The 26,471-nt window shown below is 42.8% G+C and overlaps 1 protein-coding gene across 2 annotated transcripts in view; it reads right to left on the bottom strand.

Annotated features, from left to right (window-relative positions):
- Positions 1 to 26,471, bottom strand: part of DIP2C (disco interacting protein 2 homolog C) — a 485,199-nt gene that overhangs the window by 158,647 nt on the left and 300,081 nt on the right. For both annotated transcript variants that reach the window (XM_062211075.1, XM_062211076.1), the window contains 2 exons: positions 19,495 to 19,620; positions 7,814 to 8,023 (listed from right to left, as the gene is read on the bottom strand). In XM_062211075.1, the coding sequence (XP_062067059.1) occupies positions 7,814 to 8,023; positions 19,495 to 19,620 (336 nt within the window). The remainder of the gene's footprint in view (positions 1 to 7,813; positions 8,024 to 19,494; positions 19,621 to 26,471) is intronic.

Consider the following 26,471-nt stretch of genomic DNA (forward strand, 5'->3'; position numbering starts at 1 on the left):
ATGAGGAAGAAAAATGGGTCTGCCTGAAAGGGGGGTGCCTCTGAGACAGGCCCCTCAGACCATCCCGTCTGCTCAGCTGCTCTTTCCTGGAGGACGAGACTGTGCCCTCCGAAGGGACATAAAACCAGATACCCCAACGAGAAGGTGGAGGTGAACAGGTGAACAAAGCGAGGGGGCAGAATTTGCCACCTTGCCCAGAACAGATTGCTCTGGTGTGCTGAACGCAACGCTTCCCTCAAAGGCTCAACAATTAACACAAGGCAGGCGACAAAATGGCCAAGGCACTCAGACCCAAGCCATTCAGCAGGATGACACACGCTCAGCCTGACTAGGACTGGCTTTTGGCAAATGCAAACCTTCCTGTCCACTACACAACTCCATCAGACACACCTGAGATGAAGGAAGGCTCAGGGTGGAAGAAATCTCGAGTGATGTGCGCAGTGAGAGCATCCGAGTGTGTGTTCCCGCCTTGGGCACAGGCTGCAGACCCAGTGGCTGGAGTGCTTCCTGCACCACTACCATCTTCCCTTGGCAACTAATCGGAGACAAGACTCTGCTCCTCAGCTCCATGAGAGTGCTGTCTGCTTCCACTGGCTGCAATGGAGTGCAGCTGTAACTCGCATCTCAAACAAGAGATAAACGACATAAATACGGATTTATCTAGATATATACATTTGGATTAAAAAAAACATAGATCTTCAAACAAATGACAATACACAGAGTTTCATGCTGTCTTCTGCTACAGATGGATTTTTTCCACTGTGTGTGTGTGTGTGTGTGTGTTTGAAAAACACTGGCAATCATGATTCATAGTTGCTTTTCAAATAGGCAGTTAGTTCTTTTGTAAACTCAAACCAAGAGAAAGGTCTCTGTGGTTCTACAGACAAATATTTCTCTCAGTGAAGGTTCGACAAGTCAGGGTTAACATTCACAGCGTCATGTGGTTTCTCAGATCTGGAACTGAGCTCTTACATTTATGCCACGGAGTTGCATCAAGCTGACTGTTACGACAAATCGCAGGAAGTACGTTCTAATACCAGAACAGAAATCATTAACTTTGGACAACAGCTCCTCGATTTTTTAAACCCACAAATTCAATTTCACAATGAAAGGCTCCAATGACCATGAAGCACATGGTAATTCATGTACCATGAAGTACTGCCAAAGATTCTGTGAGGCTGAGACGGGGCAGAGGCTAACATCTTCAGTGTTTTTGCAAAATTTGATGGTCCTTTTGCCCGAAAAGGAGCTTTTCTGTTTTGTAAAAGGATGGCCAAATGGAAAGAAAGGGACAGGGAAGGAGCTCCTGGAACTTCCTCCTCAATCCTGGCATAGCCGATTGCCCTTGGGCAGCAGACTCGAATTAGAACCTAAGTTATGGTTTTCTCATCTACAAAACAAGACTACTATTTACTCCTCACTGTGGCTGAAGGAAGTAAGTCATAAATGTCACAGTACCCTGATGCTGCAACCAAATGGTGATAACACAGGTTATTATAGGGTTTAGGCTCCCTTTGTGCAGGGTGGTGGTGGGTGGGAAGGGTTCCTTTCTGGTTTTCTGCGTTCTGTGACCTGTAAAGAGCCCTAAGATAGGTATCTGTGAGACTCAAAACCATACAGGTGTACACAACTGTTAGTACTTTGTTAGCAGCTAAATATTGGAAAAATACATGGAAATGAGTAGATGCATTGCTCTTATGAACATTAAGGTGTAAGAGAGGACTCAGTGAGTTTTTGGAAAATTCAAGTATCAACCTCTTGCAGAATGAAGTTCAGAGTGAGTGAAGGGTTCAGATACCTTGGGGACAAAATATTGCTCTAAGTATAAAATCCAAATACACAGTATCAGTTTGAAAGGTGAAAACTCCAAGTTGCATTTCTGGGAAAAAGAGACAGGGACCCAGCCAGTACCTCAATACTCACTGGACAATAAGCAGTAGGACAGTGTGGAAAAGAGAGAAATGTGGGGTCAGAAGAGACTGTAAGAGTCCTGAGAAAGAAAAGTCTCAGGCCCAGTGATGGCTGGGAGGCAGCTGGATGCCAGGGCTTGGACACTGATGGAACATGGGGCCAAGAAGCAGTCAAAGACAGCTGAGGTTCCTGGGAGTAGGAGGGGCTTTGTTAATAGAAAACAGAGGTCTGCTGAGCAACGGCACAGAGCTGCTGAAAGCTGTCACGGCGGGCTATGTAGATGCGCAGTCACGGAAGACAAGGTGGCCTCTTAACCCACGGAAACAGCATGTGCAGGGAGGAGGAGCCCCTGGGAGCACAGCAGATTTGAAGGGGCAGAGGAGCCTGGCAGTGGGGGCAGGAGGAGATGACAGGGCGACAGCATCTGAGCCTGCAGCACATCAGCTGGGGAGTGTCAGATGCAGACAAGCGCTAGGGATGAGGAAGGAAGATGAGGGGACCAGCTCTGTGGCGCAGTGCGTTCAGCCACCACCCACAGTGCCAGTTCAAGTCCTGGCTGCTCCACTTCTGACCTGGCTCCCTACTTATGTGCCTGGGAAAGCCTGGGAGGATGACCCAAGTGCTTGGGTCTCTGTACCCACATGGGAGACCCTGATAAAGCTCCTGGCTCCTGGCTTTGGCCTGACCCAACCCCCAGCTGTTGTCACCAACTGGGGAGTCAACCCATGGATAGAAGATCAATCTCTCCCTCTCTCTAACTTTGTCTTTCAGATAAATAAATAAATCTTTAAAAAAGGGGGGGGGGCAATGAAGATGAAAGTATGAGCCTTGGGAAGAATGCGCATTCTCCAGAAAAGCGAACATGGAGAAGGACATGACGACAATGAGCTGGAGAGGAACTATGTGTCAAAGACACCTAGTGAACGCTGTGGGGAAACTGGTGACGTCTGCTCGGTTTCAGAGAGTGTATTTCTGCAGATCTCAGTTTAATTACAAACTACTATGCTGGAGGCAGATCAGAAGGCAGCACTGGGACTCGGTCAGAACAGCCAAGGAGGTCATCCACCTTGCAAGCCAGGCTTGTCTTGGTACTGAATGACTCAAACAAGCTACACGAAACACGCATTGCTAGCAGTCCCCATTCTGCCTGGCCTTGTCTAAGGCATGGTCCTCTTCTCCTTCTGCTTGGCTTTCCACTAATATGTTTTTTGTTTTTTTTTAATTGACAGGCAGAGTGGACAGTGAGAGAGAGAGACAGAGAAAAAGGTCTTCCTTTGCCGTTGGTTCACCCTCCAATGGCCGCCGTGGCCGGCGCACCACACTGATCCGAAGCCAGGAGCCAGGTGCTTCTCCTGGTCTCCCATGGGGTGCAGGGCCCAAGCACTTGGACCATCCTCCTCTGCACTCCCTGGCCACAGCAGAGAGCTGGCCTGGAAGAGGGGCAACCGGGACAGAATCCGGCGCCCCAACCAGGACTAGAACTCAGTGTGCCGGCGCCGCAAGGCGGAGGATTAGCCTGTTGAGCCGCGGCGCCGGCCCACTAATATGGTTTAAAGCTCTCAAACTGGGGTTGGCACATGATGGGTGGCATTTTGCCTAACAACTGTTTTAATAAATTAAGTTTTATTATAGGCACATTGGCCTTCCCATTTGTTTTTGTATTGTCTACAGCTACTTTTGTTGTTCCACAGAAGAGCTGAGTAGCTGCAAGGGCATTTGCATGGCCCACGGGACCCAAAATATTTACTCTTTGGCCCTTTACAGGAAAAATGTGCTGACCTGCTCTGAAATTATAAAGCTCTGGCTGCAAGAACACCCCAGCTGGGGAGGGGCAAAGATCCCAGTCCCAAGCCAGCAGGTTTGGCCAACATCGCCATCTTCAATTATGTATGTGATATTTTAAGGCTGTTTATAAATATTTGAAAAGTATCAATAGAGAGATTATAAAAGAATTCTCTGATACTTGAGATGATTACACACACATAAATTAGGATAATTTATCACAATGTCTGGATAAATTCCCTAATAAGCAAAATCTAAAATCAAAATGTACAACTGCCAAGCTCCAGCTAATTCTGTAGCAAGTACACATCATGCATTCATCTCCGGGGGGCGTATGACGGTCTTCTGATTTCCCATCTTCTCTGCATGGACAAATGTAGGACGTGTGATGAGAATTTGTTTCCTCCCAGAAACAGCACATACAGAAAACGCTAGTCTTGTCAACTGAACTCTAAAATACTCTGGAAATGGCAATTAATTTCTTTGAATAGCTGGTTAAGGAAAATGTGCCCCCCAAAACGTGCTGATGAACCCCTGTGACAATGCCGTCATGTTACACAGACTAACATCACATCTGAAGCTAAAAAATAGAGTGCTTTATGTAAAAGTATTTCTAATTTCCTACAAAGTTCGATTCTGAGTATATACCAGTGATATCTATCCTGCTGTTATTTCTTACTCTAGACATTTATTAATATAGTTTCCCTTCAATGTCCCCATTTTTACTTAGCTAAATAATGCCTATATTATTCTTAATGTTTTTTTTTTTTTACAAATCTCTCTCTCTTTTTTTTAAATATTTATTTATTATAGAGGCAGAGTTACAGAGAAAGAGGTCTTCCATCTACTGCTTCACTCCCCAAATGGCCACAACAGCTAGGGCTGCCATTAGCAGGGAGCTGGATGGGAAGTGGAGCAGCCAGGACTTGAAATGGCGCCCATGTGGGATGCCGGTACCACAAGCGGAGGCTTAACCTATTACCACCAAAGCACCAGCCACACAAATATATCTCCTAAAGCTTAAAATCATCCCATCAAATCTACTTGTTCTTATACATTATGCTCCTTTATTTTTGCAACTGATAAATATTTAAGTGTTAGTCCCTTTTCTAATTGTTTTGAGAATGTTAAGTACACAAAGGCTCTTAATAAATATTTTTTTTAAGGATTTTTATTATTTATTTGAGAGAGTTACAGAGAGAGAGGGAGAGACAGAAAGAAAGGTCTTCCATCTGTTGGTTCACTGCAAGGCTAGAGTTAGGCTGATCCGAAGCCAGGAGCTTCTTCTGAGTCTCTTGCATGGGTGCAGAGGCCCAAGCACTTGGGCCCTCTTTTACTGCTTTCCCAGGGCACAGCAAAGAGCTGGATCAAAAGAGGAGCAGCTAGGATATGAACCAGCGCCCATAAGGGATGCCAGCATGGCAGGTGGAGGCTTAACACACTATGCCACAGTGCCAGCCCCTGAATAAATACTTTCTAATAACGATCAACAATCGTTCAGGCTCATACTGTGGAGCAAAGGCCTAAAGTGCATGCACCCTATTTATTATCCCACTTGTGATGCACAGAAATAGCGTAACGGCAGGTCTGCTATTCTTGAATTACCCATGTACACATTCTCGGTCCTGGCATCCTTACGATGCGGCTTCATGCTCAGTACTCTTAAATATGAGAGTAAATCATGTCTCACATCTTGCAAGACAGACAGCAAGCAAAGTAAGAGAAAAACGCAAGAAGAAAATGGAATGGGATTTTGTGTCCTATGCTAAACCTGCTTGACTACTGAGATACATGTGAGATGTTCCTCCTTAATTGCTGGCGTAATTCAGTTTGTAGGAACACCCACAAAAGACTTGAGAATTGACCTCAATGAGGAAGTAGAACGGCTCACTTTGTGACAGACTCTGTATGGTCTGTGACCCTTGGCATTTCCCTCTCTCTGGGGAAAAGAAGTGTTTACAAGCTCCACTCAAGTGCATCAGCTAGAGTGATCAGCAAATGCAACTCAGGGGTTTATTTTGCCTGGAATTCCTTGAAATAATTGCACACACACCCTCACGTTATTTTCTTGTTAGCTGCTTTTGATGATCTCAACAAAAGGTCAAGTGCTACCAGTTCTCTGACTTGACTTCTTTTGTTTTGCCACGGGAATCTTTAATTCTTTTCTAGTCAAGTTTCATTATGTTACCACTGCTTTCTTCAACAAAAAAAAAAAAAAAAAAAAAAAAATCCATGCTAACAGAAAATTTCCAGATAGTCTAGGAACTTGTCTTTGTGCCATTACTGAAATGTCACACACTTGAGAGCTATATTTAGGTTACACTAAGTCCTGATGTACATGAGTAATGCAATCTTTTATAGTTTGGATACATTTAATTCTCCATGCTATAATTTCCTCCAGCATTCCAAGTGTAAACTCACCAAGGGAAAATCAAAAGTTGTGATTAATTTGGTCAGAAATATGTGTTTCTCTTGACAAGGTCCTAAGCATTTCCTTAGAAGTGAGTAAAATCAGAGAATACGAATGGTTCCAAGTGCACAGGTGCTGTCTGAAATCTCAGTCTAGGTGCCAGAGAAAGCTGAGGGAGCCCCGGCTACTATCCCGGGTTCTTGCAACACACCTAAGAGGGATTTTCATTTTATAAAAATATTTAATGGTCTTCTATTTCAGGTCAGTCTTTTAATTTACTTTGATTTCAAATAGAGGAGGTTAGCTCACATCAACCACTACACCTGCTCCTGAAAAGGTGTTAAACTAAAATTTTATAACTGCCATCTTTCACTGGAGTATTCCTCCAAAAAGTCTGGAATAATATGCCTATATTCTCCCTTTTACTCATGCTAGTTCTGGAAGATACAAAGAAATCATTTTTAAAGCCCCCCTCCGACCCCCCTCCCCCCGGCCATAACAAACTCAAGCAAGGAGAAATGACTTCAAGATGCCAGCAGTAATTAATGGGAAAACAGAGCAGAGGCAGTCCTCGGGACAGCAGACAAATGGTCTTCGTTTGGACATGAAAAAGGTCGATGCTTTTAACTTCTACTGCATTCCACGAGTGCTAATGGGGCTCAGATCTCAAATGTCAGTTTGAAACTCTTTGGACTGTCAAGTAATTAATGTCCTAGAATTCAACACTTGGGATTATCTGTTTGTGGAGTACTTAATGCACTCCTTATTCTTACCCATTCTGAAGATGGTCAGATAGGAGGTTTTCCCACAACAGCTCAAATATGGCTGGGAGGGTCTGTACCTGTCTCCCAAGCTCCACAGTCAATGGCAAGACCACCTGTGGTGGCCTTCTTAACCATCCTTCCTCCACACTGCTATTTTAATAGACCACTCTGAGCCATATTCCAGGCAAGCAGTTTAGCTGATGAAGAACTTTTACTGAACTGTTTAAAAATCTTAACCCACAGCTAAAAACACATCAGAGCAGATCTGGATATCTAACTTCTCTCCTCCACAGATGAGGACTCAGCCAGGGCACGATGAGTGATGGATACACAGAGCCCTAGTGGAAGCAGAACACGTAACATAGCATGCACTTTTTACACGGCTCAGCCAACACACGCTGCCCCTCTTCCTCTAATAATTCACCTGCTTTCTCAAGTGTCTCAGGGCAATGCTTCCTAACTCGTGCTTCTTCTAATACACAGGATCCCATCCTTAAAGAATCTATACACAAAGCAGTGTGAAGCCCCCAGAAGAAATCTGAACAGCTACAGCAGACAACAGTAGGCAATGAAGCCTCCCAGCTTCTTTAAATGATTCCCAAAGTGACAGCAGATCCACATTAAAATTTCCCACCTTGTTTACCAGCACTATTACAATTTCATTAGGTGCATATGTGAGCAAAACTGAGAAGAATACATGTAAGCAGACTTCCCTAATGAATGAGAATGCATTCCTTGGTGAACAGAAAGCTCTGGAGATTCTTGCCTTTACAGAGACTGAGGTGGTAAAAATCAGTAGAGCAACAGTCCAGACACAGTAAAACCAAAGCACCCAAGAGCTCTGTATTCTCCTATTGGGATGGATTCCATAGCCAGGATGCAAACAGGGGAGAACATCAGGATAAAGGAAACACACACAGAAACACAGCCTGCCAAGTGCACCCACCTATGTGTGTCTGGGCCATGACGTCTGCTAGCCTGTGGGCAGCCCCACTGCCCCCGCTCTGGGTGGAAGAAGAAGAGGTGGTAGATGTGGTGGAGCCGTGGATGGCTTGGCTGATCCAGTGCTCCATGTTGATGCTGCCTTGGCTGGAGGTGGGGGTACCCTGCGAATCTCCTTGTACCGAGCCTTCATCTTCTGAACCAGAAGAGGTATCTGCATGTAGAAAGAGATGAGATTTGTCTACTGCAACAAGAAAACACCCATCTCAGTGCCTCTCCAAACACTGCCAACACATACTTCCCCCACACTTGATGACTACTTACCTTTATTAAACGCTTTTGAGTAGTTATACCACTTTTTACCATTTTTAGTATGATGAATTGCTTCAACTAGAGCACCTTAAATAAGTATTGGGTAAAATACTTTGACGTTATGATCTTAAACAAAGACACGCACTGATTTCCTCTACCTAACAGACTGGGGAGAAACGATTCCTCCACATGCATCCACTGAGTGACAAGATGAGGCGGCATTTTCCAAGGTGCTACATGCATGTGATACTCTCAAGTGTTTCAAAGTGTGATTGTGTTTAGCCCTTGCTAGTCCTAAATGTTTCTGCTGAGTGGAAGTTTATTCTTATAGAGTTCAGTGTGAGGACACTTATCTGATCTCTTCAAAGGTCAAGATATCGATGAAGAAACGGTATAGAAAAACTGCACCTAATAATGAACAGGTGCCACCTTCGTAGCAACCCTCATTCTCAGCCTCTCCTTTGGGTGCAGATACTAAGTCTATACCACAGTACATTTTGTGCTCAAACTATTTAGGTCTACAGAACTCATTTCTTGTAAGAACTTCTGAATTGTTTCATGATTTATTTTTCTCTCCATGAAAACTGAACATGAGTTGAGATAAATACACGTCGGGGTTTTTTTAATTAATAAAATATTTAATAACTCTTTTACTTAGCAGCCTGGGTCTTAAGAATGAATTACTGGTACACCGGTTATTTGAACTTCAGTGCAAGAATGACAGGATCCTACCTATATGTACATTATTTCAGATGCCAGAAGGAATAAGGTGTGTGAGCAACTCTAGAACATTTATTGCCAAGAATAAGAGTACTGGCAATCTTAAGAAATGGGAATCATTTTTTAACACAACAGTAATAGTAAGGAATATTTACTCTACTGTTTTTTTTTTTTTTTTTTTGACAGGCAGAGTGGACAGTGAGAGAGAGAGAGAAAGAGAAAGGTCTTCCTTTTGTCATTGGTTCACCCTCCAATGGCTGCCGCAGCCAGCGTGCTGCGCCGATCCGATGGCAGGAGCCAGGTGCCTATCCTGGTCTCCCATGGGGTGCAGGGCCCAAGGACCTGGGCCATCCTCCACTGCACTCCCTGGCCACAGCAGAGAGCTGGCCTGGAAGAGGGGCAATCGGGACAGAATCCGGCACCCCAACCGGGACTAGAACCCGGTGTGCCGGTGCCGCAAGGCAGAGGATTAGCCTGTTGAGCCACGGCGCCAGCTTACTCTACTGTTCTATCACCTTCATATGACCTTGGCTGTCTAAAAGCTTTTTGGAAGTTTAGTTGTTAGAAATTCATTAGAAAAGCAGTAATACTAGGTGTCTGAAACTTCTCTTGTCCCAATTTGTCCTTTCAGCATAACTTACACAATTTATACAAAAATGTAACATACAAATATAAAATTTACACATTTTATGTGTTCAGACTTAAGGTTGTGAGACATGGATACACGCACATATGATTTTCTCTATTGATGGTCATTTTTCAATTGATTGGCTTCTGCTCTATTTCTTTTCTTCTGTTTATTTAGGTATTTTTTTATTAGACATATAGTTACAGACAGTGAGAGAGACCGACAGAGAGAAAGGTCTTCCTTCTGTTGGTTCACCCCCAAAATGGCCGCCACGGCCGGCGCTGCAAGGATCTGCAGCCAGGAGCCAGGTGCCCCCTCCCGGTCTCCCATGCAGGTGCAGGGCCCAAGCACTTGGGCCGTCCTTCACTGCCCTGCTGGGCCACAACAGAGAGCTGGACTGCAAGAGGAGCAGCCGGGACTAGAACCGGCACCCATATGGGATGCCGGGGCTGCAGGTGGACAATTAACCAAATGAGCCAGGTCTTAATTTGCTCTTCTGTTTTCTGGTTTCCTACGATTTAAGTTTACTGATTTTAGATCTTTCTTTTTTCCTGTATCTCTTAAGTTTTGATTAGTTGTGATCACCTTTTCAGTTAGTTCACAATATTTTGAAATTTTCTCAAGATATCTTCTTTGATTAATGTTTTATTTATAAGTTTGTTGTCTAATCTCCTAATGTTATGGTATTCTCCAGTTACCTTTCTGTTACTGGTTTCTATTTTAATTCCACTGTGGTCGGTAACATACTTATTTGATTCCTTTTCTTCAATGTAGTAAGGTGTGTCTCACAGCCCAGGCTGTGGTCTGTCTTGATGAATGTTCCTTCTAAGCTTGAGAAGAATGTGGATTCTGTTACTGGTGGAAGAACAGTCTACAGATGACAATTACACTCAGTTGATTGATAGAACTGCTGAATTCAGTTTGACTTTATAGATTTTCTGCCTACAGGATTGGTCCACTTGCTTTGTAAAAATTTGAGATAGAGACAGTAAGAGATAAGAGTGTCCATTCACGAGTTCACTCCTCAAACACCTGCAACAACTGGGGCTAGGCTGAACCAAGGGAAGGAGCTGGAAACTCAAACCAGGTCTCCCACAAGGATGGCAGAACCACTTACTTCGCCACTGGACAACCAGCACCTTCCACGCTAGACCACATGTCTGCCCCTGAATTGGTTAATGTCTGAGACGGGAGTATTGAGATCTTCAACTACAAATAGAATAGTGGATGGTCTGTTCCTCCTTGAAGTTCTATCAGTCTTTTAATGCTGGTGTTATGTACTCACACATTAAGAAATACTAAGCCTTCCTTCTTGGAAAACTGAATACTTTATTATGTAATGATCTTCTTTATCGCTGACGATTTTTCTTGTCTAAAATTAACAGAGCAACTCACACTCTCTCTCAGTGTCAGCGGTCTATTCCCCACCCCCTTCACTGCTGACCCACATGAATGCTAAAAGTCTGTTTACTATAGACAACAGAGTGGGGTCTTATTTGTATTCACTCTGACAGACTGTCTTTTGATAGGTACATCAGTGCAGAAAGGGATTAACATATCTGGATTAGTATCTACCATGGTTTTCTTTGTTACTGTTTTCTATTTGTGGTCTTATTCTTTACTTCTCTTTCACACTATTTCTGCAATTCTGGTCCTAACTGAGCATTTTATTAGATACTGCCTATCTCCCACCTCATATATACATGCGCATATATAAAATATATCTATTTATACATACACACAAACATATATGTACTTTTTCAAGTGGTTTCCCTATAGTTTGCAATATGAATTTTCAGATAACCCAAATGACACAATACTGCTTCATGGATAATGCAAGTACCTTATAACAAAATAATGACAATTCTTCTCATCTTTTTGTTTGTTTGTTTTTGATTTACTTATTTATTTGAGAGGCAGAGTCACAGACAGACAGGGAGAGAGAGAAAGTTCTTCCATCTTCTGGTTCACTCCCTAACTGGCTGCAATGGCCAGAGCTGTGCCAATCTGAAGCCAGGAGCCAGGAGCTTCTTCTGGGTCTCCTACATAGCAGCTGGGGCCCAAGCTCCTGGGCCTCCTCCACTGCTTTCCCAGGCCATAGCAGAGAGCTGGATCAGAAGTGAAGCAGCCAGGATATGAATCGGCGCCCATATGGGATGCTGGCTCTGCAGGTAATGGTTTTACCATCTATGTCACAGTGCTGGCCCCTTTCTTCTGTCCTTTTTATCACTGCTGTCATTCACGTCACTTATAGATAAGCACATATGTGTGTGTATGTATGATACAGTCATAAGCACATGTAATTAGTATATGGATGCTATTACTTTGAATAAACTATTATGTTTCATCTATTAAGAACTTCTTATTTATCCTTCCCTTAGTCCTTCTTTGATGCTCCTCCTTTTAAAAAAAAAATAGATTTATTTATGTGAAAGGCAGAGTTAGAGAGAGAGAGAGAGAGAGAGATCTTCCATCCACTGGATCACTCTTCAAATGGTCACAACAGCCAAGACTGAGCCAGATTGAAGCTAGGAGCCAGGAGCTTCATCTGGGAGTCCGACATGGGTGCAGGGAAGCACTTGGGCCATCCTCTGCTGCTTTCTCAGGACATTAGCAGGGAGCTTGATCAGAAGTGGAGCACCCAGGACTCAAACCAGTGCCCATAAAGGATGCTGCCGCTGCAGGCTGAGGCTTTAACTTGCTGAACCACAGTGCCGGCCCCTGTTCTTCCTTTCTTTATGCAGAAATTAGCTTCTGGGCCTGCACTGTGGCTTAACAGGCTAATCCTCCGCCTTGCAGCGCTGGCACACCGGGTTCTAGTCCCGGTTGGGGCACCGGATTCTATCCCGGTTGCCCCTCTTCCAGGCCAGCTCTCTGCTATGGCCTAGGAAGGCAGTGGAGAATGGCCCAGGTCCTTGGGCCCTGCACCCGCATGGGAGACCAGGAGAAGCACCTGGCTCCTGGCTTAGGATCAGCGCGATGCGCTGGCCGCAGCAGCCATTGGAGGGTGAACCAGTGGCAAAAAGGAAGACCTTTCTCTCTGTCTCTCTCTCTCACTATCCATTCTGCCTGTCCAAAAAAAAAAAAAAAAGAAAGAAAGAAATTAGCTTCTGATCTCATAATGTCTTTATTAAAAAAAAAAAAAACCACCAAATGTTTGCAAGGTGTATCTACTAACAAACACCTTCAATTTTTGTTTGTCTGAGAAAGTCCTTATACCTCTACCACTTCTTATTTTTGAAAGGCAGAGCAACAGAGGGAGAGAGGGAGGGAGGAGGAGGAGGAAATCGAGAGAGAGGGAGAGAAGGAGAGGGAGGGAGGGAGAGAGAGCAAGAGATCGATCTTCTATACATTGGTTCACTTCCCAAGTGGCTGTAACAGCCAGGGCTAGGTCATGCAGAAGCCAGGAGCCAGGAACTCTATCAAGGTCCCCAACATGGGTGGCAGAGGACCAAGTACATGGACACCTTCCTTTGCAGGTACATTAGCAGAGAGCTGGATCAGTGGCTGGGAATCGAACTGGCACTCTGATAGTGGAAGCCAGCATTGCAAGCAGTGGCTTCACCTACTGGATCATAACACTGGCCATTCTTCTTCACTTTTCTTTTTTAAAAGTTGACTTATTTATTTGAAAGGCAGAGTTACAGAAAGGCAGAGTTACAGAAAGGCAGAGGCAGAGGCAGAGGCAGAGGCAGAGTGAGAGAGAGAGAGAGAGAGAGAAAGTCTTCCATCTGCTGGTTCACTCCCCAATCGACTGTAATGGCCGGAGCTGTGCAGATCCGAAGCCAGGAACCAGGAGCTTCTTCTGGGTCTCCTACACAGGTGCAGGGGCCCAAGGACTTGGGCCATCTTCTACTGCTTTCCCAGGCCATAGCAGACAACTGGATCAGAAGTGGAGTAGCAGGGACTCAAACCAGTGCCCATATGGGATGCCAGCACTGTAGGCGGTGGCCTTACCCATTATGCCACAGCACTGGCCCCTCTTCTCCACTTTTAAAGGATAATTTCACAGGGTATAAAATTATACGCTGGCATTTTTTCCTCCTCTCAACACTTGACATCTATCATTCCACTCTACTTGCTTTCATGGGTTCTGAGAAGTCAAATGTAATTGCTGTCTCTCTCCTGTACATAAGTGACATAAGTGTGTTTTTTCTCTAGATTCTGTTAGAATATTTTATCTCTCTCTCTCTCTTTTTTTTTTTTTTTGACAGGCAGATTGAGTGAGTGAGAGAGAGAGAGAGAGAGAGAGAGAGAAAGGTCTTCCTTTCCGTTGGTTCACCCCCCAAAATGGGCGCTATGGCCGGCGCACTGCGCCGATCTGAAGCCAGGAGCCAGGTGCCTCCTCCTGGTCTCCCATGCAGGTGCAGGGCCCAAGCACTTGGGCCAACCTCCACTGCCCTCCCGGGCCACAGCAGAGAGCTGGACTGGAAGAGGAGCAACGGGGACAGAATCCGGCGCACCAACTGGGACTAGAACCCAGGGTGCCGGCACGGCAGGCAGAGGATTAGCCAAGAGAGCCGTGGCACTGGCTAGAATATTTTATCTCTTTAGTTCTACATTTTAAAAATTGTATGCCTAGGTATTGTGTTTTTTTCTTGGCATTTATCCTGCCAAGAAAACTTGAAAAATTTTCAGCCACCACTGTCTTAAGCACCTTTTTCTATCCCGTTTTCTCTCTCCTCTTCTTCTTGTATTACCATTACACACAGTCACACCTTCTGTGGTTGTTCCACAGTTCGCGGGTCTTCCTCTGTGGTTGTCAAGTCTGCATTCTCTTTGCTTTACAGTTTCAGAGTTTCTACCGAAACATCCGCCAAATCTGCGATTTCTCCCTCATCTATGTCCAGTCTACTCACTAGCCCACCAAGGCATTCTTCACTTTTATTAAGTTGTTCTGATCTCCAGAGTTTCCTTTTGGTTTCACGATTTTCACCTTGGCTTACACTGCTTATTTGTTCTTGAATCTTGCCTACTTTATCCTTTAGAGTCCCAGGCATATTAATCATAGATGTTCTAAAATGCCCTGATAACTCTAACCTTGCTATGTCTGGTTCAGACGCTTGTTCAGTTTCTCCAAACATTTTTTTTTTTTTTGCCTTTAATATGCTGTGTAATATTTTTTTAAAAAGTAGTTTGACTATTGATGTGCTAATGATATGTGAATGTCTAAGTGTTTTCTCCTCCCCTTTAAGCAGGAGAGCTAGGCCGGGAGGGGCTGCAGTCGGGTTTTCCCTTTTAGGTTGGCTCTGGAAAAAAAAAAAAAAAACTCAGCAGGTTAGTTTCTGGTTAACTGGCTTTTCCTTAGGGCACATCTTATTAAGACTAGTGTTCAGGTCTATTAAGAAAAAAAAAAAAAAAAAACTCCTTTTCCATGTCCCTTGCACAAAGTTACGGGAGCGTTTCTCTCTGGTGTTTGCTTTGGGAACTTGGCTGAGTTTATCGAGGTAAAGCTCTCTAAACTGTGTGGGACCCCCTAGAGGTTTTGCATTCTCAGATCTGTCCAGACCCAGCCTCTGGTCATTTGTCAGTGGCAGTTCAGGGTTCCCTAATCCTGCTCTGGTGCCCATGTATGTTGTAACTCACCATTCCTACCTGTCTCTCTCCCCAGTTCTCGGGGCAGTTTTCTCTTAAGGATCTAAGAAGAGCTGTGGACTTCTCAGTTTGTTCAGCTTATTCTTTGCTGAGATGGAGTGGTGACTTCCGAGCTCCTTATGTGTGGAACCTGAAACTCCCTTATCTCCATTATTTTAAAAAATGTGTCCCTTTGTCTGCTCGGCTCAAGCACTGAACTAATACTCTCCTCTAGTTCTGTGGCATACTTTTATTTGATTCCCTGAATAATCTGTAATTGCAGACTTAAAAGCTGTCTTCTATATCAAATACCAGTGCTTTTCAAAAGAAACATGAGAGCCCTATAATTTTCAGCCTTTAAGTAGAAACATTAAAAATACAAAATGTATTAATTATACATAAGCAGGTATAACTAATTTCAGTAATTTTTTTCAGTCAGAATATTCATAATCCACTTAAGATACCTATACACCATCTTGGACTACTTAGGTTCAATTTACAGCTTCCTGCTAATTTAGACCCCGGAGAGGCAGCACCTGATGGCTCCAGGTGGATCCTGGCTACCCATGTGGGAGACCTAAATTGAGTTCCCAGCTTAGCCATGGTGGGCATTTGGGAAGGAAGCTTTCTCTCTCTCTGCCTCTTGAATTTTTCACAATTTTCGGAATCCTTTCAACATATAAAATATAACAATGAATGAAAAGTGTTCATTAATTGGCATTTCACACTCAGAGCAAATTCAAGTGAGACCAGTCGCATTTCATGTGCTGAACAACATGTGCTGAGTGACTGCTGATGGCACAGTGGAGACCAACTTACACTGATTTTCCATTGACAGCTCTTTTTTCTCCTTGACCACATATTATACTTTCTGTCTCTCTGGATATCTAGTGATTAGTTACTGATACTACACACTGCGGATAAGACGTTGAGGAGACTCTCGGTTCTCTAATCATTCTCGTAAGCCTTCCGATTCTTGTTGTAGGAGGCAATGAGATCGCCGCTATCATCTTGCCTTGAACACGCCTGCATTAATTCTTTGTTAGTCTGAATGTGTAGGAAAGCTCCATTCATGTCTGCTTCTCCAAACTGGTAGGATGGCTGGGCTCTGCTCTGCATCCAGCTTGCTTGTGTCTGAAGGCACGGAGCTTGCGTCTACGGGTTCATCTCATCCACCCTCCTGCTCTCAGATGTACTACTCCTGCATCAGTTATGGTCCACAGCCTAAAAATTATTGTCTCACTTGCTTCATGCAGCTGGATAGTTGTTTATAATGAGTGGGTTAGTTGGAAACTACTTGTTTCACTACAGCAAGAAGCAACAGTCTTGGCAAATCGCACCTATGTTTTTATTTGTAAAGGACTAAGGGAAATGGAAGACAAGCAACACAACAATTTGATCTTTTCCAGAACTATGACACTAATCAACAATCAATCATTTCATGCAGAGAATATTAACTTCAGATGAGTTCTAGCAACCAAGGATAACAGTAGAGAGAAAATGAACCCAATATTTTGTTCAAATACAATAATAAATATGCACACTGCTGCTAAGCACAAGATTATCACTAGGACTCCTCATTATGGTGTACAAAATATGACATACGGCATACATGAAAATGCTAGTTAAATAATTAAATGCAAATGTTTCTCCATTACTAACATTTCCAGTAACGTTCTCTTAGATTCAGCAAGACCGTTTGTACAACTAGGTTTTTGTCATCATGAAAGGTCTGTCTTTTATTATGTATCATTACGATACAGTAAGATTTCTCAATGAGTGGATTCACTATGAGAAGTGAGGACATACATGAATAATCACATTGCTTTTTGCAATCTAAACTCACTTTCTCTTATAAAACATGGTTCAGAAGAATGCCCACTCCCCCACAACAGTCTAGTTCCAAAAAATAGCTAAAAATATTTTAAGCATCATTATTATCTTTGTTACGTTCATTTTGTTTGTTAAACAAATACATACCAAATAATTTTTTTCACATCATATATGATGTAAACTATAACCATAAACTAAAGAAACAAGGACAAGCATATGAGATTTTTAAAAAATTGACCCCAATTATGTTTTGGGGCTAAGCATAAGGAAAGGAGACTAAATAAGCGAATTAGTGAAAGGATTCCCTTGCCTACTGGATTACTGCATTCTTTATATAAGAAATATTTCTTTACACCACCTGTAAAAAAATCCAAAACATAACCCAAAACAAAAGTATATACTATTTAACTTCTATCCTAGAAAACTTAGCACTCTCACATTTAAAGGAATATATACTTCAATAACTGAGTTGACTGAAATATTGATGGGTGTCGGGGCCAGTGGCCCTGGCCCGACATGAGATGCAGCAGGCTGAGGCTGTCCCTTATCTAATCCTGTTTCCAAGACTTTTCGTCCCATATTCCTGCAGGCAGGATGTGACTGCTGATGAAGGTTTATGATGTTCTTTGCTCTATCTGCAGAGCTTGTACCCTGATCATTGCTACTTTGTAAACTTGCTCTATTCCTGTGCTATGCATGATTGCACACAATGAATGTTATCTGTATGGGGTCTGGGGTATATATCCTTGTCTTTCTGTGTGCTCGGGGCTGGAGACTGAAGGGTTTCTTTAGGGAGACTGCCTCCAGTCCCTCATCGCCAGGCCCCCTACTTTGGCTTGGAACGCGATGAGGCAATAAACGTGGTGATGAATTGACTGAGTGCTGCGTGTCTCCATGTGGTTTGTCGGGTGGCCTCCGACAGATGGGTACTTGGCCACATCTCTGATTTGAAGCATGACCTAATACCCTCACTGCTTGCCAATACTCAGGGTTAACCTTCAAGACATAAAATACTCCAAGGAGTGGTGAATATATTCAACTATTGTTACCACATCTTACATTTTTCTAGCATTTAAAACTGTTCAAAGTGGTATGCAAGGTAGCTAAGATTTAAAAATGACAGACTTGTAACAAAGACAGGCATGATGATGGAACCAACATCACAGGAATCTATCAGGTAGGATCAATCCCTCATGTCTCAGATAACCCAAATAACTTTCTGATGCACTTTGATTTTGAAGATGGTGAGATACAGTTTATAATTATTTGGGCAGAAAAAAAACCAGAATTTCCATAATTATAGAAGTTGAAAGATTAAATAAAAGCAGGATTATGTAACAAAAACAAACAGGATATTACCTCAAGCCATGTAGACCAGGGATAAACAGGCTTATGGAACAAACCCAGTTCATTGTCTATTTTTGTTAATAAAGCTTTATTGGTACACAGTCAAACCCATTAACTGACATATTGCCATTAGCTGCTTTCACACTAAAATGCCAGGATTGGGTTGTTGTAACAGAGACCGATAGCCTGTAGAAATTAAAATATGATGTGGTACTTTGCAGGCAAAGTTCAATTCACATGCTTTCTTAAACAATACAGCAATGTAGCATATTTATATTATAAAGCAGCATATTTATAACATTATAAATATTATATTTATATTATAATACAGCACATTTATATTATAAATTATAATTTGTATTATATGTCTATATTTATATTTTAAAGCATATTTATATTTATTTTATAAACCAGTGTAAATGGAAGAAAATTTTCCTCCACCTTCAATTAGAACTATAGAGGTACAAATTTTTTTTTCTATAGGAATAAGTACATACACAAAGTTTCTTAGGCCTTTAAAAATGTGTATTTCTGAGTCTTGATGAAAAGGTTATAATACCTATTTATACGGATACATACATAGTGATGCTAATTTTCCTGCCTAGCTTAATTCCTGTACTGTTTCTGTAGTTCTGGTGCACAAAGTCTCAACTACAGCACCATTATTTAGAAAGCTAGAAGGACTGCAGTCTTCAGTAGAATATTATTCAGCCGCAAAAAGAATGGAATTTTGCCATCTGCAGCAGAATGGGAAGAAGTGTGTTCAATGAAGTCAGTCAGGCACATGAAGACGAACACCGTGTTACCACCTATATGTGGAAGCTAAAGTAGACAGTGAAACAGCGGTTATCAGAGGGTGGGAAAGACTTGGGCAGGGCAGGAGGAAGCGAGAGAGGAAAGACAATGGATGCAGGATATGGGGCTGCAGTGGACAGCAGGAATACATGTTCTATACAACACGGTAGGATAACTATGATCAACAACAATTAACTGAGGACATAGCTAATGTAGAGGATTTTCAATGCTCCCAACATGGAGAAACAATAAATGCTTGATGACAGATATACCATTTACCCTGATCCGACGTTATACACTGCATACAGGTCACAATGCCCCACCTAACACTGTCCAATTATTACGTGTCAAACTTAAAATAAAACATCTGTGTATTTTTTTAAATGACTGATTGCTGGGCTGGTAGCCAATCAGTTCCAGGACAAGGCTAATGGCGTGGAAGAGGCAGAAGTACAGCACGTAAGCTGCTCGCTCACCTGGAGGTGTGTACGCATCCATCGAGGTCTGCACGACCAGGGACCTGCGTTTGGAAGGCATAGGCACTGCCATCTTCCTTTCTTTGTGTTTAGCCAGAGCTGCCTGAACAGCTTCTGTATGGACATCTGCAACAAAGAGAGAGCTCAGTTACTGAAGGGGTCAGCTGAGAGCCTGGAGGCCCGCGCTGTTTCCCTTTCTTGCCGTCCCAGAGGCACAGTTCATCTCTCCACCTGTACTGAGAAATGGATGGGTGGGCAAGGAAAGAAAAGGTTAGACTTGCTAGATTAAAAGCTCCACTAAAGAGCCATGAAAATTCACTTGTAGACTTTTAATTATTTATTTTTATTACTATAGAATCTATAGAAATAATCACATATGAGCTGCAAATTATTCTGTGATTCTTCTCTTGGGGTGAATGGACCTTGATCTTTGGATATCTCTTTTCAGGTCACTTGTTTGAGCCTCGTGATCTACTCCAATGCTGTGCTGAGGGAAATGTGTATCCTTTCCAAGTCACTGGTAACAGTCACAGCTTACACTTATCAAGTACTCATTACGGGGCTGGGCACATGGTAGGCATTTTATGGACATTAACCCACTGAATTAACTTTGCACACACTTATGCTACTCTCTAAGATAGCATCCTAAGGGGTGGGATACAGTGGTCACGACAAAGGTAGATACAGACATTGGGTTTTATGTGGCAAACCAGACAATAGACCCACTGGGCAGAGAATTAAAACAGGGTGCTACAGAGATGCACCAAGGAGTTGTGGAGCCAGGGAAGAGGTCACTTAACATGAAATATGAATACTAACAATGAACTACCCATTGACTGTCAAGATGAGAAACTCCAAGACACAGCAATAACTGACTGAAAGGCCCTCAACTGTGAATGAAAATGGTGCTGGCCAAGTGAAAACATCACCCACAAAAACAGTCATTCTGAGAGAGGGCTCGTGGCTGAGGAGACAGAGACTCACCGGAATGCAGATTTTACAGGCAGCGCAAATAATCTGGAATCTACACTAAGTACAACAGGGGAGCGCGGTGGGTACCAAGCAAGGGGAAAACACACACTGACCTCCTTTTCCTTAGATCATTCCGACAGCTGCAGAGAAGACCTCAGAAGCTGGGAAACCAGCTAGAAGCCAGCGTCCAGACAGGACAACCCTGTCTGACTGTCAGACACTCCAAGCTGCTCTGAGGAGGCAGCACCATCATTCCCATTTTATGAGTGAGGAAATAGAGGGTTATGAAATTGGTGAGCAACACTGCTAGACTCAGAACCTGGGTGCAAGTGCCTCAAGGCCCTCGCCACCATAATTCTCTACCCTTTCTGCTGGGACTTTTGCAAACCTCCAGACATAAAGAGCACCTTCACCAGATGCTCTCTAAAACCTGAACCAGAGCTTTGCCAGCTGCTGCCATGGAATCCCAGGCAACACTTCAGAGCAGGACTCAGCTGCTCCTGGACCATACTGAGCCTCCTTCTCTTTTTGGATGTAACATTATTGGGAAACAGCTGACATGGCTACTGTCACCCTATCAGAGTAAAGTTGAATAGGTGTGTTGGGATGAGATTGTTTGCAAACACAGACAATACCATGGCTGAGAAAGAACTTTTAAGATCAATCCCATTTACAATAGCTAAAAAAAATTAAATACTTTTGTAATAAACTTAACCAAGGAAGTCAAACATCTCTATGATGAAAATTACAAGAATTAAAGAAAGAAGTAGAAGAAAACATAAAAAAAGAAGAAAAACCTTCCATATTCATGGATTGGAAGAACGAATATCATCAAAATGTCCATGCTACAGAAAGCAATTTACATATTCAATGTGATCCCAATCAAAATACCAATGACATTCTTCTCAGATCTAGAAAAAAAATGATGCTAAAATTCATATGGAAACGAGATCCCGAATAGCTAAAGTAATCTTTTACAACAAAAACAAAGATGGAGGTATTACAATACCAGATTTCAAGACATACCACAGGGCAGTTATAATCAAAACAACCTGGTACTTGCACAAAAACAGATGGGTAAACCAATTTGTACAGAATAGAAATGGCAGAAATCAACCCATGCATCTACAACCAACTAATCTTTGACAAAGGAGCTAAAATCAACCCCTTGAGCAAGGGCAGTCTCTTCAACAAATGGTGGTAGGAAAACTGGATCTCCAAGTGTTGAAGTATGAAACAAGACCCCTACCTTACACTTCACACAAAATTCCACTCAAAATGGATCAAAGACCTAAATCTACGACCAGATACCATCAAATTACTAGAGAACATTGGGAAAACTATGCAAGACATTGGCATAGGCAAAGAGTTCTTGGAAAAAACCCCAGATGTCAGGCAATCAAAACCACAATTGACAAATGAGATTACTTCAAGCTGAGAAGCTGCTATACTGCAAAAGAAACACTCAGCAAAGTGAAGAGGCAACTGACAGACTGGGAGAAAATACCTGCAAACCATGCAACTGAACAACGGTTAATATCCAGAATTTATAAAGAGTTGAAGAAATTCAACAACAACAAAACAATCCAGTTAAGAAATGGGCAAAGTATTTGAATATTCATTTTTCAGAAGAGGAAATTCAAATGCCCAACAGACATTTGAAAAAATGCTCAGAATCACTAGCCACCAGAGAAACGCAAATCCAAGCCACAGTGTGATTTCACCTCACCCCCATTAGAACAGCTCTCATACAGAAATCAACAAACAACAAATGCTGGTGAGGATGTGGGGGAAAACGTAACCTAATCCACTGTTGGTGGGAATGTAAACTAGGGCAGCCACTGTGGAAGACAGCATGGAGCCCAGAAAGCTGAAAACACTTACTCTCCAGCCCTTCACATAAACATCTGCTAACCCAAGTCTCACATCACTATTATAGACTGCCTACAATTCATGCATGGCATTGCGGGGTCTGTGCAGATGTTCTATGCGTGATTCTTTTCTCCTCAGACAGACTCAGAGTATCGTGAGACGAGAACCTAGTCTTCGGCTTTTTCAAAGTAGTAACTGTTTAATCTGCACCTAAGGAGTAAAACTGAACAGCTCATCACTTAGGTGAGCGAGTACATTAGTTTTCCACAAGTCAAGCACTCTCCACTGGGTACATTTGTCTTTTGAAACTTTTTGTATGTAATTTCAAAATTACAGGAAATCCACAAGAATTCAGATTCACCCATTTACATTTTACCCCACTGCTCACGGTCTCTCTCTCTCTCCTTCCATCCCTCCTTCTCCATGTAGTTCTCCTGAATGTGATGAAAACAAACTTCAGATATCATGCGCTTCTCTATACTGAAATATTTCAAGATATTTCATAAAAACAAGGGCTTTCTTAAGTAACAAATTTTCCTCAAAAAATCAGGAAATCGTAGAATGGGTTTTTTATCTGATACAAATTCCATATTCCACCAACAGTGTCGACTGTTTCAGGAACTTCCTTTACAGTTATTTTGTCTTCCTAATCCATGATTCAGTCTAGGACCATAGAAACATAAGTAGTTTCTGGGCTTTCACATCTATAAGTTAAAGTTGGAAATTTTAAATATTTATGTATGTATTTATTTGAAAGCAAAGTTACAGGGAAACAGGAGAGAGAGAGAGAGAGAGAGAGAGAGAGTCTGTCTCTGCCACCTTCTGGTATACTCCCTAAATGGCCGCAACAACCAGGCCTAGGCCAGGCCATAGCCAGGAGCCAGGAGCTTTCCCATGTGGGTGGCAGGGGCCCAAACACCTAAGTCATCTTCTGTTGCTTTTCCCAGGCTATTAGCAGGGAGCTGGATCAGAAGCGGAGCAGTGGGGACACAAACTAGTGCCAATATGGGATGCTGGCATCAAAGGTGGTAGCTTAAACCACTGTGCCACAATGCCAGACCCCCAAATTGGAAAATTTTTTAAAATATAGGTTATTTTACAATCTGACCAACACAGGTTTTTTATGTTTCTTTGTGATTAGACTCAGGTATGCATTTTAGCTGGGAAACCATAGAAGTCTGTGTATGCATAATGTCAATTTTGACTGCTCAGTTAAGGTGGTTTCTGTCAAATTTTCCCAAAGTAAAAATGCCTCCTTTGCAACTGCAATTAAGAACCAATTTAGCAGATACGGTGACACTATGCATAAGGGGACTTCCAAAAGTTCATAGGAAATAAAATTAAAAGTTTATTGTGTTGGAAAAATATCTTGAAATTCGTGTTTCATTTTCATAATATGCATTTTCCATATACTTTTGAAGACCACTTGTATACAAGGGTCTCAAATTTTTGCATCAAAATAAATTTATTTAATTCCATTTTTCCATGAGTTTCTGAAGTTCATGTTATGCTTTTCACCTACTAGTTTTTACATCCACTGATGAGTTCCTAACTTCATCACTCTTTATAAACCAACAGATCTACATCTGTTTTAAAAACAGATCTTCTACATCTGTTTCCCCTTCCCAGCCCACACATATATATTCCCAGAGTGTGATTTAATGGGTGGTAATTCACACTTATCACTTTTAATTTCAGGTTCAGATGGTCCCAAATTCGACATACATGAGTCTCTTCAAGACAGCCTTTATGTTCTTGCGACAGGTCTCCACTGTTTTTAAAGCATTTTTTTAGCTTCTGTTAACAACACAATGTCCCAGATCATCTTGTGCTTTCCCTACCCCAACTTGAAATCAGGAGACAAGACTCTTTTCATAGAGAATGGTGTTTATAACCAGGATCTGGGCACTGTGTGGGCTCACTATCACTGGTACCAGACCCTCCCAGCAAACAGAACATAAACACCTATCCACTCATAGACACGTACACATAGATACATAGCACTTCTATTCCTATTTGTGAGAGATCACAAGTTCATACTGATGACTCCTATTTCTTTCTTTCTTTTTTTTTTCTTCTTTTTTTTTTTTTAACTTTTGACAGGCAGAGTGGACAGTGAGAGAGAGAGACAGAGAGAAAGGTCTTCCTTTTGCCGTTGGTTCATCCTCCAATGGCCGCAGCAGCTGGTGCGCTGCGGCCGGCGCACCGCGCTGATCTGATGGCAGGAGCCAGGTGCTTCTCCTGGTCTCCCATGGGGTGCAGGGCCCAAGGACTTGGGCCATCCTCCACTGCACTCCCTGGCCACAGCAGAGAGCTGGCCTGGAAGAGGGGCAACCGGGACAGGATCGGTACCCCAACTGGGACTAGAACCCGGTGTGCCGGCGCCGCAAGGCGGAGGATTAGCCTGTTAAGCCACGGCGCCGGCCCCATATTTCTGTCTTATCCAAGAGAGAAATCTCCATTTATTTACTGATTTATTAAGCTTATTTGCCCAGGCCTACAAGATAAAGTAATAAAGTAATTTTAGAACTTCTAACCATTTAAAAAATAAGTACATTAAGTAGAAATCAATAAAATTTTGTGGCTTTTTTTTCTAGTTGGGGGAGAAAGGCATAACACAGACACACAGTAAAATACTCAGATTTGAAGACCATTTGTTAATTTTTGATAAAGATATCCTTGAGGAACTATTACTCCAATCAAGATATACAGGGTACCTCCAAAAATGAGGAAAAGGATTTAAAAGCAAAGTTTGTTTGGTGTAAAAAATTGAAATCCAGGCATATCTTTCTCATAATATGCATTTTCCGTGAACTTTTTGAGTTATTCTCTTGTGAATGCATCACCTCAAAGTTACAAAATGTCCCATTCCAGTCAATACCAACTGTCAACAAAAATACAGACTCCATCAGCAGTCTCCATGCTAGAGTTTACTCCTTCTGTTTGCTCAGTATAACATATTGTCGCCTGTGTCAGTACTTCGTAGGTTTTCCTTGAAGAGAACTAGTACAATGTATGAATATATCCTCATTTGCTCATTTTCCTTCAGTTTATACATATGTCTATTGTCTCCAGATTTTTGGCTGTTACGAAAAATCTATTGTGGAGATTCGTGTATATTCTTTCACATGGAGAAACATCAAATCACTGAAAAATAAAACACTAGAGCCATCTTTACTGCTTTTCCCAGGGCTACTAGCACAGTGCTGGTTGGGAAGTGGAGCAGCTGGGACTTGAACCTGCACCCCTATGGGATGCCCATGTTGCAGGCGGCAGCTTTACCCATACCGCCAGCCCCCCAAATTTGTTTTTAAGTACTGCTGCTGTCAAGGACCGTATGAAAGGCTTGGCATGTACTTTCACACACACACACACACACACACAGATACAATACACATTATTATGTGTACTACTGTTTGTTGGTAAATCACAGTGCTTTGGTTCTCTTAGACAAAGTGGTTATGTGGCTTCCCTTGGACTGAGGAGTAAGAAAGTCAAGGTATGATTTTTCTAATTGGAAAATCTGAGGGGCCAGTGCAGTGGGCTTGTGGGTAAAGCTGCCGCCTGAAGTGTTGGCATCCCATATGGGCACTGGTTCAAGTCCCAGCCGCTCCACTTCCGATCCAGCTTTCTGCTGTGGCCTGGGAAAGCAGAAGATGGCCCAAGTCCTTGGGCCTCTGCACCCACGTGGGAGACCTGGAGGAGGCTCCTTGCTTCAGATCAGCACAGCTCTGGCCATTGCAGCCAACTGGGGAGTGAACCAGTGGATGGAAGACCTCCCTCACTCACACACACTCTCTCTCTCTCTCTCTCTGCCTCTGCCTCTGCCTCTCTGTAACTCTGTCTTTCAAGCAAATAAATAAATCTTAAAAAAAAAAAAAAAGAAAAAATTTGAGAACACTACATCATTGTGAGATTCTGTTGTCTTAAGGGATGACTGAAAGGGTATTGGGGCCAGAACCGCGGCTCACTAGGCTAATCCTCCACCTGCAGCACTGGCACCCCAGGTTCTAGTCCCAGTTGGGGCGCCAGATTCTGTCCCGGTTGCCCCTCTTCCAGTCCAGCTCTCTGCTGTGGCCCGGGAGGGCAGTGGAGGATGGCCCAGGTGCTTGGACCCTGCACCCGAATGGGAG

Source organism: Lepus europaeus, chromosome 14 (genome assembly GCF_033115175.1).
Source record: "Lepus europaeus isolate LE1 chromosome 14, mLepTim1.pri, whole genome shotgun sequence".
In the NCBI taxonomy this organism is placed as follows: Eukaryota; Metazoa; Chordata; class Mammalia; order Lagomorpha; family Leporidae; genus Lepus; species Lepus europaeus.